The following is a 17,367-nucleotide window of genomic DNA, read 5'->3' as shown; positions in this document are numbered from 1 at the left end:
TGACTGTCAGTGCATACAAAGAGGGGGATGAGGTGACAAGCAAGCTGGTAAACAAGGGGAGGCTACCGCAGACCAGCTGGTTGACCTCTGTGGTTCACTGGTAGCCTGTGGGCCAGCTGGTTGACCTCTGTGGATCACTGGCAGCCTGTGTGGTCAAAAATCTGAGGATACTCTAGGCCAATCTAATATAGAAGAATCAACTAATCTGCTTATGTACTGTATCTTTACTGTACTTTAATCATTCAGATATATATGAGAATTATTAAAGTAAAGATACATCAGTTTATGTGTAAATTTAGAACTCTCAGGAAAGTGATAAATTGAGTCTTCTGAAGGACAGTTAGATGTTTGATGAATGGTCAAAATTGGCAGCTCCAAGCTGTCTTTGGCTGATCTTGAAAAGAATAAACAGAGTCAGGATGGCTTAGTACTCAGATGGTGGACAATCTGGAATCCACTTCCATATTGCTTCCATATTCCATATTGCTGCTGAGAAACATACATGGACATCTACATTGTCACCAGGAGCTGAACTTGACTAGAGAAAGACTATATTTTTGTGCAGCTAGAATAGACTTTAGGTGAGCTGGGGCATGTGATCTTTGCTAACAATGCTAAAGTGCAGTGTGTGTGTGTGTGTGTGTGTTTATATCCCATATTGATTAAAGCACCAGGAATAGCTTTAATTCAGTTCCAACTGGCCCATGGCCCAGACGTATGCCAAAAGATTGCACTGCCTTTTGACAAAGGAAATGAAAATCCCTGGTAGTGTTAGTACCAGAATACTTTTTGCAGAATTAAGCAGCTTTTCAGATTCGCCAGGGAAGCTTTTAATGGAAGGTTATTCTGAACTTGGGCCATGGCTCTCTTCACTGACTTTTTACATTCTTTCTATCTCCCTTATGTGATTAACAAAGCAGCTTCACAAAAAACTGAAGTCTCATCAAAATTACACAGTACTTTCCCCCATTATTGTTGGCTTACGTATCCTTTTGCAAAATGCCCTTACGTTCACCTTTATTTACCTGATTACATTGCATTTTTCAGCCTGCCTTTCAGTGGTGGTGGTGGTGGTGATGATGATGATGATGATGATGATGATGACGATGATGATTTGATGGTAAATATCTCTTTGAGATGCCCAACTCCTAGTGACTTCATGGACACAACTCTGCAAGAGGGGTGTGTGTGTTCTTTGGCAATATTACAAAAGGGATTTGCCATTTTCTTTTGAGGTGTTTTATTGACTTCTCAGTCTGTCCCATAGCCCTTGAGACTTCTGTTGGTTTCCCATCCAAATGCTAACCAAGCCTACCCTGCTTAGGTTCCAAGCCCCAACTAAGTTGACTGGGTCCTGCCAATAGAATAATATAACTAATAACCTAATAAAATTAAGAGAATAGTAGCAAAATCAAGGAAAAGCAGAGAATTTACAGCATCTGATATCTTGATTTTATAATATCCAGAAAAAAAAACAACTCAGAGGTTCTGTGCAACCTATCAGAAGATCAGGCAGTACAAAGGTCAGGATAAAGAAAACTACTAGCGTCCAGATTTATTTTATATATTTTATTTATTTATTTATTTTTATCCCACCTTTATTATTTTTATAAATAGCTCAAGGCGGCGAACATCCCTAGTACTCCTTCCTCCTCCTATTTGCCCCACAACAACAACCCTGTGAGGTGAGTTGGGCTGAGAGAGAGGGACTGGCCCAAGGTCACCCAGCTGGCTTTCGTGCCCAAGGCAGGACTAGAACTCTCCTACTACACCTCATTGGCTCTTGGGCTGAGAGGGAGGGACTGCCCCAAGGTCACCCAGCCAGCTTTTGTGCCTAAGGCGGGACTAGAACTCTCATACCACACCTGACTGGCTCTTGGGCTGAGAGAGAGGGACTGGCCCAAGGTCACCCAGCCGGCTTTGTGCCTAAGGCGGGACTAGAACTCTCATACCATGCCTGATTGGCTCTTGGGCTGAGAGAGAGGGACTGGCCCAAGGTCACCCAGCTGGCTTTCATGCCTAAGGCGGGACTAGAACTCTCATACCACGCCTGATTGGCTCGTGGGCTGAGAGAGAGGGACTGGCCCAAGGTCACCCAGCTGGCTTTCATGCCTAAGGTGGGACTAGAACTCTCATACCACGCCTGATTGGCTCTTGGGCTGAGAGAGAATGACTGGCCCTAGGTTACCCAGCTGGCTTTTGTGCCTAAGGCGGGACTAGAACTCTCATACCACACCTGACTGGCTCTTGGGCTGAGAGAGAGGGACTGGCCCAAGGTCACCCAGCCAGCTTTGTGCCTAAGGCGGGACTAGAACTCTCATACCATGCCTGATTGGCTCTTGGGCTGAGAGAGAGGGACTGGCCCAAGGTCACCCAGCTGGCTTTCATGCCTAAGGCGGGACTAGAACTCTCATACCATGCCTGATTGGCTCTTGGACTGAGAATGACTGGCCCTAGGTCACCCAGCCAGCTTCCTTGCCTAAGGCGGGACTAGAACTCTCATAGCACGCCTGACTGGCTCTTGGGCTGAGAGAGAGGGACTGGCCCAAGGTCACCCAGCTGGCTTTCATGCCTAAGGCGGGACTAGATCTCTCATACCACGCCTGATTGGCTCTTGGGCTGAGAGAGAGGGACTGGCCCAAGGACACCCAGCCGGCTTTCATGCCTAAGAACTCACATCTCCTGGTTTCTAGGCCAGTAGCTAGAATTTATGATGATTGGTGCCACCACAGCTCTGGGGATGAGGCCATAGTAGCTCATGAATCCAGATATCTTTTCCAGTGGTAGATCCTGGTAGGTTTGGATGATGGATGTTGTCGTCAACATCTGATGAGTTGAGGAAGACTGGTAGAAAACCAAGATTGCAGGATTGGATCACCTGAATACAGTCTTCTGACAGCCATATTGTAACCAATTTTCTGGGCATCCTTCTAAACAAACCCTCATGGAAGATTCTTTCATAATTCTGACTCAGAAATGATGAGGTTATTAATGACTGAGCTTGGGCCAGATTTTATTTGCTTCAATTAGCGTGGGGAATATGCCAATCAGGATAGCAATGTCTGTCTGTCTGTCTGTCTGTCTATCTATATCAGTGATTTACAGCAGTTCTTGAAGGCTTTGTGGCTTTCAATTGTTTAATAGCAGGACCAGCACAATCCATTTTTTTGCCACCAAATTTAGAATGTATGCAAGGAAGCATGATGAATGGATTTTAGTGTGACAGAGGGAAAAACTGCTAAGCTGAAGTAGTGTCCAGTAGCATTTTGCACCTTAATTTTTACATACTCATGGCCCCACAACCCTTACCAACACCTTCAAACTACTGTTTAGTATCTGGTCCCTGGGCTGCAATGTTGAGATTGTACTGAAGACCAAAACGGATCTAGATGTCTGCTGACTGCTTAAAAACACAGCAAAGTATGATGCGTGAATCTAGTATGGTTTCTTTAGCCATGATCTATTGGATAAGCATCATATGGGTTTACACAACACTGAGCCCTTAGTGAGCTTCTAAATCACAGTGGCTAAGTCTGTAGACCATGCCAGCTCAGTGCTAACCTACCAACAACGTTGTATGGAATTTATTGAAGACCGCCCGGAGTTGCTCTTAGTGAGATGGGCGGTGACGAAATATGAAATATAAATTAAATAAATAAATGAATAAATGGAATACATCCATACACTCCTTTACTCTGAAATGAATTTTCTTTTATCTCCCTTTTATGATTGTATTGAATCACAAGAGTTAAGAAATACAGACAGAAAGGTGGGATATAACTCTAATGAAAATGAATTAATCTGTACCACAAGTAACTGGGATGAGCAGGGAAGAAGAATCCGCAAGATTATCAGGTAAACTCCACAGAACTGAATAAATTAGCAATGGTACAGATTCGATCTTAGGTTCTGGTTGAAACAGCAGAGCAGCTGGAGCATTCGTAAGAGAGAAGATGGCACTCGTGAACCTACATTATGCATTTATTTATCCTGTCTAGAAAAGCCCCATGCCTCTCTTGGGCAGTTTCTTTCATTCCTTCTCTTAAAAGGGCTGACAAAACAAAAACCAACCTGGATTTGGCTACTTTGAAGCTGGAAGACTTTTGCAAACAGGATATTCAAACAAAATTGGAGTGCTGAGGTAGGGCCTGGCACTGGCAACTAGTTGGGAGATTTATAAGGGTGCCAACCTCATAATGCTTCCCAGCCAAATGGCATGAGGAAAACAAGGGTGTGATTCTAAGTGGACTTACCAGAAAGAAAAAGTTATGATGAACATTAGCCACCACCACCCCCGAAAAAAATAAAGGAAACGGACTGTTCAGGGGCATCCAGCACCAGACCAGGAAGGCCAATACTGAGCATATATCCCTCCATTCGTTTCCCCAAATTTCTCTTCCTCTATGAAAGGGGCTTCTGTTTTGCTCTCACATTCTCAGGATGTCTCAGTGTTCCTTTGAATTTTTTTGTTTTGGGAAGGATGTTTGAGCTTTATCGTTGAGAAGTGGTGGACCATGCTGGGGTTGTCTTTTTTGTACACAACTCTTGATCCTTCTGCAAGGCTGCCCACATTTCTCAATCTGCAAGAAACCTCTGGATGGAGTTTATTTATTTATTTATTTATTGAACTTTTATCACCTCCCATCTCCCCGCCAAGGAGGGAATCTGGGCGGAGTTCCTCTTGAGATCTGTCTGTGGGATTTCCTAGTGGTGTGTGAAGCCAGTTAGTCTGCAGAGAGGATTGTGCAATGAAAAACAGGACACTCTGTCCCATGTACTTTTGGCCACCTGGTCACTAAAGAAGTGACCTTGGGAATTGTGCCCTTGAGAATTTCCCTACAATTCTCTTCTCTGCTGGAGGAAAGGGAAACAAAAAACAACACAATGTATTTTGGCATCAAAGTGGTTTAAAACCTTATTTTGCCAAGCAGTCTCTCTGATGAGTACCAGAGAAGATAACACAAGTCTTTGCCTTGTGATTCCTACACGTGTGGTGGAAAACGTCATATGACTTCCTCTCCTGTGGTCACCACCTAACATGAAAGGGCTTCTGGGAAAACATAGTGGAGCTTCCATGAAATAGATGCACCAGCAGAAACAGGTGAACCACTGGGATGTATTTCATTATAGAGCTTGCCCCTCTATTTTAAGCTGACCAATTTTTGTTGTTGTTTATTCGTTTAGTCACTTCCAACTCTTCATGACTTCATGGACCAGCCCACGCCAGAGCTTCCTGTCGGTCGTCAACACCCCCAGCTCCCCCAGGGATGAGTCCGTCACCTCCAGAATGTCATCCATCCACCTTGCCCTTGGTCGGCCCCTCTTCCTTTTGCCTTCCACTCTCCCTAGCATCAGCATCTTCTCCAGGGTGTCCTGTCTTCTCATTATGTGGCCAAAGTATTTCAGTTTTGCCTTTAATATCATTCCCTCAAGTGAGCAGTCTGGCTTTATTTCCTGGAGGATGGACTGGTTGGATCTTCTTGCAGTCCAAGGCACTCTCAGAATTTTCCTCCAACACCACCGTTCCAAAGCATCGATCTTCCTTCTCTCAGCCTTCCTTATGGTCCAGCTCTCACAGCCATATGTTACTACAGGAAACACCATTGCTTTAACTATGCGGACCTTTGTTGTCAGTGTGATGTCTCTGCTCTTAACTATTTTGTCGAGATTGGTCATTGCTCTTCTCCCAAGGATTAAGCGTCTTCTGATTTCCTGACTGCAGTCAGCATCTGCAGTAATCTTTGCACCTAGGAATACAAAGTCTTTCACTGCTTCTACATTTTCTCCCTCTATTTGCCAGTTATCAATCAAGCTGGTTGCCATAATCTTGGTTTTTTTGAGGTTTAGCTGCAAGCCAGCTTTTGCACTTTCTTCTTTCACCTTCATCATAAGGCTCCTCAGTTCCTCTTCGCTTTCAGCCATCAAAGTGGTATCATCTGCATATCTGAGATTGTTAATGTTTCTTCCAGCAATTTTAACTCCAGCCTTGGATTCCTCAAGCCCACCATGTCGCATGATGTGTTCTGCATACAAGTTGAATAGGTAGGGTGAGAGTATACAGCCCTGCCGTACTCCTTTCCCAATCTTAAACCAGTCCGTTGTTCCGTGGTCTGTTCTTACTGTTGCTACTTGGTCGTTATACAGATTCTTCAGGAGGCAGACAAGATGACTTGGTATCCCCATACCGCCAAGAACTTGCCACCACTTTTTACAGATAACTAAAAATCATACTTTGGCCCTGTTTCCAAAGCTGGAGTTTTCTTAGCAAAGAATACATGTGATTTCATTTATGCCCGTTTGCAGTTCCTAACCTGCAAATTCATTGCTTAAACCAATCCTAAAGCGGGGAACAATGAAGAAACATAGTCCAAGATATTAATAATAAGAAAACAGAACAGAGAGGAGAGCAAACAATAAATTTAATCAAAGTGAGATGGAAGGGATGGGGTTACATGAATTATAATAACTGAACCATTTCCCATTTAGAACCAATATAATCCCCTATAAACAGCCTTCTAATGAATTGGCAAGAAGATGGGTCTCTTCACTGATAAGGGGATGGTTGCAGCTGGTTGCTTATATTACAGTTGCCTGAATTTTCATCACTCTGGGAAACAACTTTTATAAAGAATCTGATTAAGATTTGGATGGAACATCTAAAATGGTCAGAGGTCAGACCTGTTTGGGACTTAATCTAACCCCTCAGGATTAGCTAGACAGGTCCTTTAGGTAGGTCAGCTTGGGTAATAATAATATCATGAATTCAAGTAAAGTGGTCAGACTTTTTGACAGCTGCCTAAATTGAAAGTAGTCCTCACCACCACCTAGCATGATTCTCACAAAGTTCTCTTTAGCAAAATTTATGAGATGAATGGGTAGGGATACAACAATTCTAGCAACTGAACTATTTTCCATTTAGAACTTAAAGATCCTTGTGTACATTAGGACAAAGATTTTAATTTTCTTTTTAGCAGCTTTCCTATGATCCAGCAAGAAAGCAGGTCTCTTCATTGATAATGGGGACATTTGCAACTGCCTGTTTACAACAGTCTCCTGAATCTTCATCAGTCTAAGAAGTAACTCTTTCATAACTGATGTCAGGCCCAGCCCAAGAACTTCAGAGAATCAATTCAGCCAAACTTCAGTTCTTTATTTGCTCACACCATATAGACAGAATCTTGCCAGACTGAAGCTACTCTACCTAACCTAAGAGGAAATAACCTGGAAGGCTCTAGGGTGGGGCTATTCTGAACCTTTTAGTTTTCCCACAATCACTTCCTGGACTGTGTCTCCTCTTATCTTGTCCTCCTCCCTGGAATGTGCTCCCTCCTTCCTGAGAACCAGCAGCATTACTGAAATCTACCACAGTGGGCTCATAGTGTTGCCTAGGTGCAGTCAATACAGTTACAAGAAATATTTGAAAGGGGAAGACTTACAGGTAGTCCTCATTTAGTGATGGTTCAGACTTACAAGGGTGCTGAAAAAACTGACTTGTGACCGGTCCTCACACTTGTGACCATCACAGCGTCCCCACAGTCATGTGATCACAATTTGGGCACTTGGCAACCAGTTTGCACTTATGACCATCTCAGTGTCCCATGGTCACTTGATCACCATTTTTGACCTTCTTGGCTGGCTTCCGGCAAGCAAAATCAATGAGAAACTGCATGACTTGCTTAATGACCACGTGGTTTGCCTTAACATCCATGGCGATTTGCTTAATGGTACTGCAAGAAAGGTCATAAAATCGGGTTGGATTCACTTAATGACCACTTCACTTAGCAACTGAAATTATGGTCCCAATTGTGGTCATTAAGCAAGGACTACCTGTAATTGTATTACTTTCATTTGTTTCCAATTTAATGATAGTAATGGTTTATTATTACAGATCAGTAGGCTGGATTCTTTACATGTTTAAGCCCTCTTCCTTTCTTCCTCTCTCTCTAGGCTGGAATGATCAAGGTTGGTGAAGATGAGTATTTCATTGAGCCACTGGAGAAAGGGAAACAAAGGGAAGAAGAGAAAGGAAGGCTTCACATGGTTTATAGGAGGTCAGCAATTGCACAGAGTTCAGCAGACACTCTCCCTGATTTCCAAAGTAAAGGTATAGCTTCTGTCTACAGATCCTTCATTTGCCATCACTTTTGTGCATTTCTTCAAAGTTTATTCACCATCTGTCACTTTGTTGGAAAAAGATGAGTGGTTCAGTTCAGGTGCTCAGTATTTCTAAAGTCTCTTTTCTTTTGGCTGGGAATGGATGCTTCAGATCAGTATTAGAAAGAATAATTTTGCAGTGGATCTATAGAGAAAGCTGGGTCCCTGAATCTCAAGAGCACAGAAGATAAGGTCCTGCCAATCCCCCAGGAATACAGACATCGAAGTCTTTGAGTCATAGGATTGTCAGATAGAGGAGTGCTCACTTGCAGGTGACGCTGTCTTGGAAGTCAAAAGTCTGCTCATGAGTAAGCCCTTGCTCTTCAGTAGCCTCGCTAACTGATTAATAGGGCTGTGGAGAGCTTCAACTGAACTCCATAAAAGAGATTCCAGAATGCATGGGGGTGCAAAAATGCCACCTGTCTGCAACTGTCAGTGTGCACAGCCATGAAACAAACTGGCTGTGCCTGCACCTGCATGCAAAGACAGCTGATACCAGCTTCCAAAACAGTAAGAAGACACAGCTACTTTAATGATACAAAAGAGTTTGTGGTCCCATGCAATTTGAAATACTCTTTTGGAGGATTTGCACAGGCCTACTGGTATGCCCTTTAAAGTTGCTGTGTAATCCTGGGAAAAGAGGTAGCTACTGTAAAGAGTTGCAGGTAGGTGCTTGGGATTCTCTGAAGCATCTTTTCAGAAGTAAATTCAAAGTGTGGCACAGCCTTTCAGCTTTGATGAACAGCAGCTGAAATTAGCGGGACAAGCAGATGCATAAAAACCTGAAGTTTGTAGCAAAGCCATGTAGGAGAAATGTAGAAGTTGTCTTCTGAGGTTTTGTTTTGCTTGAATCTCAGGCTGTAGGATGACAGCTGTTCATGTTTTCCCTTGCTTGTTAACCTTTGGTCTACTGAACCACTTCACTGTTACCTTGAGGGAGGCATCTTTTGACTAGTTCTTAATAATTTCCCTCGTATTTCTCAGTCCAAACTCCCTATCTTAGTAAGTCAGACCTAGGTAAGTTTGAAGCTTCTGTCATTGTAAAATACACTGCCACAGAACTTTTAGCAATAGAAAACTTGGGTTGCATTCACTGTTAACCCAATCAAACTGATGTTGAATAAGAAACTTAACTTGGAGAAGGTTAAAGATATAAGTAAAGTAAGAATGTGAAATCAAGAACAGAGAGATACTTTAGACCTCATGTGGCACTCTCTGCTACTAATGAAATCATCTGTGTCTTTTTTTTCTTTTTCTTTTCTTTCTTTCATTTTTTGTATGCATGAACCTGAAAAAAGATGCTGCTGTTTTAAAGAGTTGGTTTTAAATCACTCTTAAAGCAGTTTCCAGCTGATAGTGCTGCTTTTCCTCAATGATGTTTGTTCAGCTACTTGGACTACCCTGGGTTTTCTTGAGGAGATGGGGAAGAAATGACATGTCATTGTTGGGATGTCATCATGTTTTGTTACAGGTGTGGCTGCCTTTACAGCTTTTGCTGATGCATTTGAATCAGCTTCAGCAATCATTTCTGGCAACATAGCTCCCTCAGAAATATAAATAAATTTTAAATCTCTGCACAACTTTAAATAATTAAAGAACACATTTGGGACCCTGAAGGAGCTTCAGCCAGGCACCTTTCAGCTATCCATGAAAGCAGCTGCAACTTCTTTTCCTGGTCTCTGAAGTAGCAATATGCTGGACTCTTGCTTCAGCAACATCCAAATAATTTTTTCCAAATATTTTTCAAAGCATGCACGGTCCCACTACCTTTATCTGAATCAGCTAGATAAATTCATTTGGTGAAGTTCAGGACAAAGCATTGAGAATTATTTTTAAATGCCAGTTGTAAAGTTTTGCTGCGCTGACTTTGCTTGCTCCATTCTTACTCTTTCCTCATCGTCTAATTAGTGAGCTGAGAGTGGATCAGAAACATGCAGTATGATGATAAGCCCTCGAAGAGAGAGGCAGAATGACTGTTCCTTCTATAACCACATGGTTAGAAGGATCATTGGGAAGAACTGTTACAAATCACTCTTCCCAGCCATGATCAGTCAAAACCTTGTCCCCATTCAACCTGGCAAGGAAGACCCAAAAAAGGAACATTGTCTGAAGAAAAACCATCTACCCAGTGCTGCACGTAAAGGAACAGGAATCCTTGAGGAAATTTTCTTCAAGAGCCAAAGTACTGGGTAGTCCTGTTTCATAAATAAATAGGGAACAGCTCCAAAGAAACTGAGGCAGGCAATCAAGCTGTGTTGGCAGGCCAATTTTTATCCTGAGAATGTCTTCCTGATGTGTTTGTGAACATCTTCTGGTTTGCCAGAAAATCTCTTTCTCCCCTCTTTCTCACACACACACAGACAGACAAACACATGCCCCAGACATCTGAACAGATTTAGTCTGGCTGGAGAACCCAAGAAAGTTGTGTCTGGCTGGAGTGGGAGCCAAGCCAAGCTTCTCCCAAAGGTCACCCTAGGTCAGCTCATTCTCCGAAGCCACAGAATGTTGAATAAATGTAATTGGATGATTCCAGACAACCAGCATGCCTAGGCTCATCCGTACCTTCACATGGATTTGAATCTTAATTCATTTATGGAACTTAGAAGCAGAGTTACTAGCCCATGTTATTTTGGGGATCCACCCACCCCACATTCCCAGTTGTGCCATTCAGTTTATTTTTTATGAAATCAGTGCTTAAATAACAGCCCTGGAGATATTTTATATTTTTAATTAAATGAATGACAAGTTAGTTTAATGATGAACTGACAGATGTTATCCATCAACCTAAACAGTAAAGAAGGCAAAATATAGTTAAATTCAGATTATTATTTCTTAAAGAAGTCCTAAGAATTCAAGCTTCCGAGTCCTAAACATTTCATAGTGCAATGGGAGAGTTGTTGGCTTAACTGAGTTAGGGAACAGGCAAGAAAAGGTTGTTCTGCGGTATCCTGGCATGCCCATTTATTCAGTGCTTGCACAGTTGGTGTGAACATCTGCTAATGGGTCGGCATGCATCTTTGGCTGAAGAACTCAGCTTTTTTCCACATTTTCCACATTTTTGTTTGGTTTGTGCATTAGTCATTTACAGGTACAACTGAGAAAGTATTGGGCAGTTGTTAGCAGAATGTCCTAGCAAGGTCTCCGTTTCTCTCTCGGTGGACATGGTGAACCAATAAAAATTGCTTGCATTTTTCAAGTGTTGATATATTTGCTATATATTTTGCTTATAAAATTGCTTAAATTTGCTTTTAGTTGGACACCGTATTGGTAGAACCAGAGGACATCTTAATATTGTGCTGCTGTGATTTTTTTGAGTTTCTGGACTCTCAGGAGGTAGACAAGGCCATCATAAGCTCTACCCCCTTTGGGCTGGATCCCTGCTCCACCTGGTACCGTTGGGTAAGAAAGTGGTTTTCAGAGATGGTTAGTTGCTATATGGTTAGTTGCTGTTAACTGCTAGGTTTCACCAATGTTCCCAAGTGTGTAAGAGACTCTGCTTTTCTCACACTCTGCTGATCCACTGTCTGTGGGAATCATATTCTTCATATAAGTCTGCTTGTGGTAGTTTGTAGAGCAAAGATTATAAAAAGTCTGCTTCAGTTATGAAGCAGGCATCCAAATTCTACAGGCACTCCAGATTTAGTGGAAGTCTACTCCCAGGCTTGATTCTCATAAGAGTGAGTCAATCAGTTGCTTAATCACTGAAGGTCCCAAAATCACTTTAAATGTCATATTAAAGAAATAAGTATTGGACTGGAGTAAAATGCTCTGGATGATACATGATTCCACGCATCAGGCATAACTTATACCTTGCCAGATTTCGTAAGGGTGTATTGGAGAGGATTATGTCTAGGCAAGCATCTCTGATGACAGAGCTCTGCAATGCTGGTTGGAAGAGGACGTTCTGTAAGAATTAAGTGAAGCAAAATATGATTTCAGTTGCAAAACCAAGCAGGAGAAATGGTGAGATAATTTGTGTTGTTCTCCTGGGCTTTGGAGTAGCCAAGAAAAATTGAGCAAAAGGAAAGGGAAACCCACTGATTTTTCTTCTCCTCTCACTGTCTGAACCTGGCAAGAACTGATAATATGGCAATGATGACTTCCAATGTAACCCTCCTGATGTAAGAAGCTTTCTAGCCATGGAGCTAGCGGTGGAGATCATCCAGAGTTTTGCAAGGGGGTAATACAAAAGCTTCTGTAACACAAAAGCTCCTTCCATCTAATTCCAATGAAACCCTTGAACCCTGTCCAAGTCTGAGAATGGGTTAGATGAGGCAGGGAAAAGGAAGAAGACAGAAAGATTGTTTTTAGCAGGAATGGTGTATCATTCCACCAGATCTTGTTCTCAGGCATTTCTTCCTCTACGCTGTATATTAAAAGATTCTTGGGGTTCAGTGACTTCAGTAGATATTAAAATTGCTGCTGCATTTCTACTGTGTATGCAGCGCTGAAATGGGATACATCATGGTCAGTTTCATTCACCTTTGGGAACATGTGGCTGCAGATTTGGGGAGGAGGGTGAATGGTTATCTGTTTATAAATGTGTTCACTGAATCCTCTTACAACCACATTTGGCAACATCAGCTGGTAGAACTTGCCAACCTGCTGAAGAAGGGGAAACACAACAACTGAAGTCTGAACATGAAGAAAGCATGTAAAAGAGGTGGGGCTTTGATGGTCTGGTTCCAGCCATTGCCCTGACTTTTTTGACCTCCCCCCTGAGGATGCCCCGGCTGCACAGACTTCAAAAGTGATTTGGAAGGAGGCTGTTGACTCACATGAGAGTGCAGCACCTCTGCTATTCATTAAACCAGCACTGTCATGCTTTGCAGAAGATTGAACGAAAGAAGCTGCTATGGTTTCTCGCTTGAAAAAAATACATAGTGGAAAACTGTTGTGCTGGCAGTAGGTCCTGCAAACCATTTTCACAGTGTTTTTGTAGTGTACATTCGTAGGACTGCCCCCTTTCTGCAGTAATCTGCAGTTTAAAACAATATGCAAAAACTGTATTTATACAGCATTTACAGTAAGTACATCATATGTGTATAAGGTATGTATATCTGTATGTATATGTGTACCTTAGATGGCTTTCCTCTCAAACAATGTGCTTCAAAATTAATAGTTTCCTAAAATACATCCCAATTTTTTTCTACATTTTTTTTTTTGAGCTGGAGCCTGCACTGCAAAATTCCAAACAATGCAAAATATAAAACTTAACTCCCTCCTGCTCTCTGTGATAATCAGGAAAGTAATCCTTGTAGCATGTGCAAAGCAAGATTCCCCACCCCCACCCCAATGTTCTCAGAGCTCTAGGATATTATGGGCACTTTTTGTTTCTTTTTCCAATAGCCAGAGATTTATGGGCAAGAACTAATCTGGTGCCAGAAAGAAGAGCCATGGTTTCCACGATCTGGGTAGCATTTTGTGGGTTTTCACTATAATTTTTCCAGATGCAAATATTTGCATATAGCTGAAGCTCATTTGCTGTTGCCAACAGAAAGTAAAGTTAAGGCCTTTTCCCTCAAGTCTCCATAGATTGGAATCTTGTCCAAGTATTTGGTTTAAAAATAATACGAATAATTTCAGCTGAGCTTTGCATGTCCCTTTCTACTTATAGCACAGCTTCTGTGCATCTTTCGAGTTTTACAATATTTCATTCAAGAGGCAAAAATTAACCTCCTCCAAACTTCTGGGCGGTCATTCCTGCAGTTTTATTCCAACACAATGCTTCTTTTGGTATCTTTGATAAAAATCAGTTTTCTGTAGTTTTGGAAACCTCGGGAGAAAGTCTTTTTCAATTTTGCTTTGTTTGGAAACTTTTGAAGATCTCACCAGCGATGGCTTCACAAAATGGGTGCCACGAAAGGTGTTGTGGATCCCCAAATGCCTGTATATCAGATGACAAACCAGTAAGGTTGCCGTCAACACCTTCTCTTTCCTGTTCCCAGTTCAGCTTTATCTCCCCCCACCCTTGAGCCGAATGAGACTTCAGACAAACCATAGGATTTAAAGCCCATGGCATTATTTTCTAGACTTCATTCTGGGCTCTTGGAAACAGACAATGTGGGAGGGTGGCGCTTCAGTTTACAGCTTTCCAGCATTTCATAAGCTTTATTAGATAAACTTTAAAAATAGTTTTAGGCCTTCAAATGGAATAGAGAAGCTTGATGAATGCCAAGGAAATTCTGGGCACAATGCTGCCCATGGACATCATGTTCCTTATCCATGTATTATGTCTGTAAGACAATATTAACATAATAGCCCAAATGATTGCTGAAGTTCTCCAGGAATTTATTGTCTGTATAGATTTAATTTCATTTGTTGCTAAACCGGAGAGAAACATTCTTCTTCATTGTGAATGAGTTTAGAAGGAGATTGGGGAAGTCATCTTTCACTCAGGTCCTCATTTTTCCAAGCTTAAATGCATTCTATCCTTTTTCTACATTGGCTTCCGAGTTCTCCTTCTCCTACTTAAGCTAGCTACAGCACAGGGGCAGACATGTGCCACTGGTCCCTCACTCATGCGTGGGAGAAGGAGGATGGGGAGGAAGAGGGGAAGATATAAGTCCACTGCACCTTTTCATCCAACCTACCAAGAGCTTGTCTGAGGAGTATACCTGCCCTAAGGTTTTAGGCAATAGGTACATACACATTTTGACTTTCCTAATATGATATCTTTGCATTATCTTTTGTGCATACTTTGCACAAATGTATATACAGTATTAGGGAGGATATTTTCTGCTTTGAAAACTGCATCACAAAGTTGAAAGAAGAAAGGATATTGGGTTACAAATGAATTATATGCAGGAGCTGATAGTTCAAGGAACTCCAAGTCTTTTTTTTCCCCCTGACCTTTTCACCTTCTGCTGGGCCGTTGGAAATAAATTGCCACTTCCCTGCTGAGAAGAAGAGACTATATTCTTTTGCAGAAGTGCTGGGGGACAGGGGAGGGAAAGATCTTCTCTTCCAATAATCTTGTTTAAGATTGCTGCTTTGCCATTGCTGATGGAAGAGGAAAACATTGATCCCACTGAAAAAGCCTCAGAGGGAGTAGAAACCTTAGCTGGCAGGGAGAAGGATTTGTTTCTGAGTCTCATGATCCAGAAGTTTCACGTGTAGGTTTGGGAACTGTGAATTATCTCTTACTCTTTGCTTTGATAACATCAAGTTTGTCTTGGTTCTTAGTTCTAACATTCCATATACCCATACTATACATACTTTTGCAGCAACCAACTTTGCTTTCACCTCCAGCCACACTGGCAGCTGAACAGCCTTTAGGCTTTAATCCAGCCACAGCATCAGCATCAGCATTACATGGCTTTCCCTCTGCTTGTTCCTGGTAGCTGGTGGGACACCTTCTGACATGGGACAGACACATCTTCCAAGTTGATATTGTCCTGGTTTTGAATACCCTTTTACTTTTATCGGCAGAGTACTGGATTAATTACCATTTTCTTCTCCACTGGATGATGCTTGGTATGATCCCTCATCTACAATCTCACCAAGAAAGAAGACCCTTCTGGGTGTATACTCTGCTACTGGAGTAGCTCATAACATCATAATGATGTTCAAGTCTCTTTATCATTGCATGTTATTGAACCACAAAGGGCTCGCTTATTAAAATTCCCCAATAAATCCAGGGTTCTGTTGTTTTAGCTTTTCCTTTTGGTGCAAAGTTATCTGGTGAGGACTTTGGTGGAGGGAATACATTTTTCAGAGATGGTGCATCATGTTCAAGAATGCAGTGTTTCGTGAAAGTGAGTATTCAGGCACCAATCCCTATCCATGATATAAATACTTTGGTGGATAAGATTGTCGCGTCGCGCGACCAGTCCTTCGCCCTTCGGTCTATGGGATTCCCTGGGGGGGAATGAGCCAACGATTCCCTCGCAAGGGTGAGGTCGAAAAAACAACGGTAGGTACAGGATTCTTTTGTGGTGAGAGACGCTACATCTCAGGAGGATGCTGGTGCTGCCTCCCGCGTGCCACGCCCTCACCTCCTTTTATTCAGCAGTTCTATCAGGGCGGGGGAGTGAGTACAAAGAGAATAGGGAAATACAAGTCATGCCCTTATAAGGGAATATACAGCATTCTGAGGCTACGTGAGAGACGTGCAATCTAGCTGTGCAGTAATGGAGTCAGGTTCGTCACATTTCTACCTTTTTTATTTAATTTAGTCCTCCCCCCAGAGGGTCTGAGTCGGGGAGCCAGGGACTCTTCAGTCCAAGGAGACCCATCCCAGCTTCCTCTTCCGGGGGGTAGTGTGACTGGGGGTCCTTGTCCATTTCCGATTCACTATCAGAGGACCATCCCAAGAGTGGTGTTTTCTCCATACCTACAGCAGTGACCAGGTGTTGAACAGCAATCTTTGTCTCGGATACCTCTGAGTCCAATGTATGAAGTCTCTGCTTTAAGAAGCGGAGAACGCGACCCAGCACACAGGGGCCGATGGTGCATACGAGAATCAGTAAAAGGAGGGGCCCCAACAGAGTGGACAGCAGTGTGGTTAGCCACGGAGAAATGCTAAACATATTTTGATACCATGACATGGATTGTTGGCGCTCCGATTCCCTTGTTTTTAAACGGGAATCTAGCTCTTTCATAGAGTCCAATACTACTCCTGAGTTGTCGGCATAAAAACAGCAGTCTTCCTTTAGAGCAACACACAGTCCCCCTTGTTTGAGGAACAGAAGGTCGAGACCCCTACGATTTTGCAAAACCACTTCGGATAGAGAGGTAAGGGAATCTTGTAGCGCCACAATAGATTGTTCGATAGCGCGAAGGTCAGCGTCAATGGTAGCACTAAGGTGACGCAGGTTCTGATCATTGACAACAAGGGCTGACACACCGGTGGCGGCTCCGGCCGCACCTAAGCCCAGTAGGACTGATAAAGTTACAGCAGTCACTACTTCGCGCTTGGCCTTGAGGGGGTAATGAGGGGGCTCTAGGATGGAGATAAGTTCGTCAGGGGAATAGATGGAGATTTTGGGGAGTAGGAGCACCTGAATACAAAAGGCGTTAGTTCGTAACAAGGTATCGCCATATACACATGCGGTGAGGCCAGAAGAACATGCCCAAACAGAGTTGTTCCCAGGGATGAAGTATTGCCCTGTCAATCGGGCAGAGATATTACCAGAGGCAGTGTAGAGTACACCGTAGCCACCATGGCCGGTGTAACCGTTGATGTTCAAGCGATTTTTTGGAAGATAGAGG

At 42.7% G+C, this 17,367-nt stretch overlaps 1 protein-coding gene across 1 annotated transcript in view; it reads left to right on the top strand.

The window, feature by feature from the left end:
- ADAMTS3 (ADAM metallopeptidase with thrombospondin type 1 motif 3) overlaps positions 1-17,367 on the top strand; it is a 132,416-nt gene that overhangs the window by 24,110 nt on the left and 90,939 nt on the right. Inside the window, exon 3 of the mRNA XM_063310748.1 lies at positions 7,948-8,104. Coding sequence (XP_063166818.1) covers positions 7,948-8,104 — 157 coding nt within the window. The remainder of the gene's footprint in view (positions 1-7,947; positions 8,105-17,367) is intronic.

The sequence above is a fragment of the Candoia aspera genome, chromosome 8, assembly GCF_035149785.1.
Source record: "Candoia aspera isolate rCanAsp1 chromosome 8, rCanAsp1.hap2, whole genome shotgun sequence".
NCBI classification, from domain to species: domain Eukaryota; kingdom Metazoa; phylum Chordata; class Lepidosauria; order Squamata; family Boidae; genus Candoia; species Candoia aspera.
This window is presented reverse-complemented; position numbering and strand designations above follow the sequence as displayed.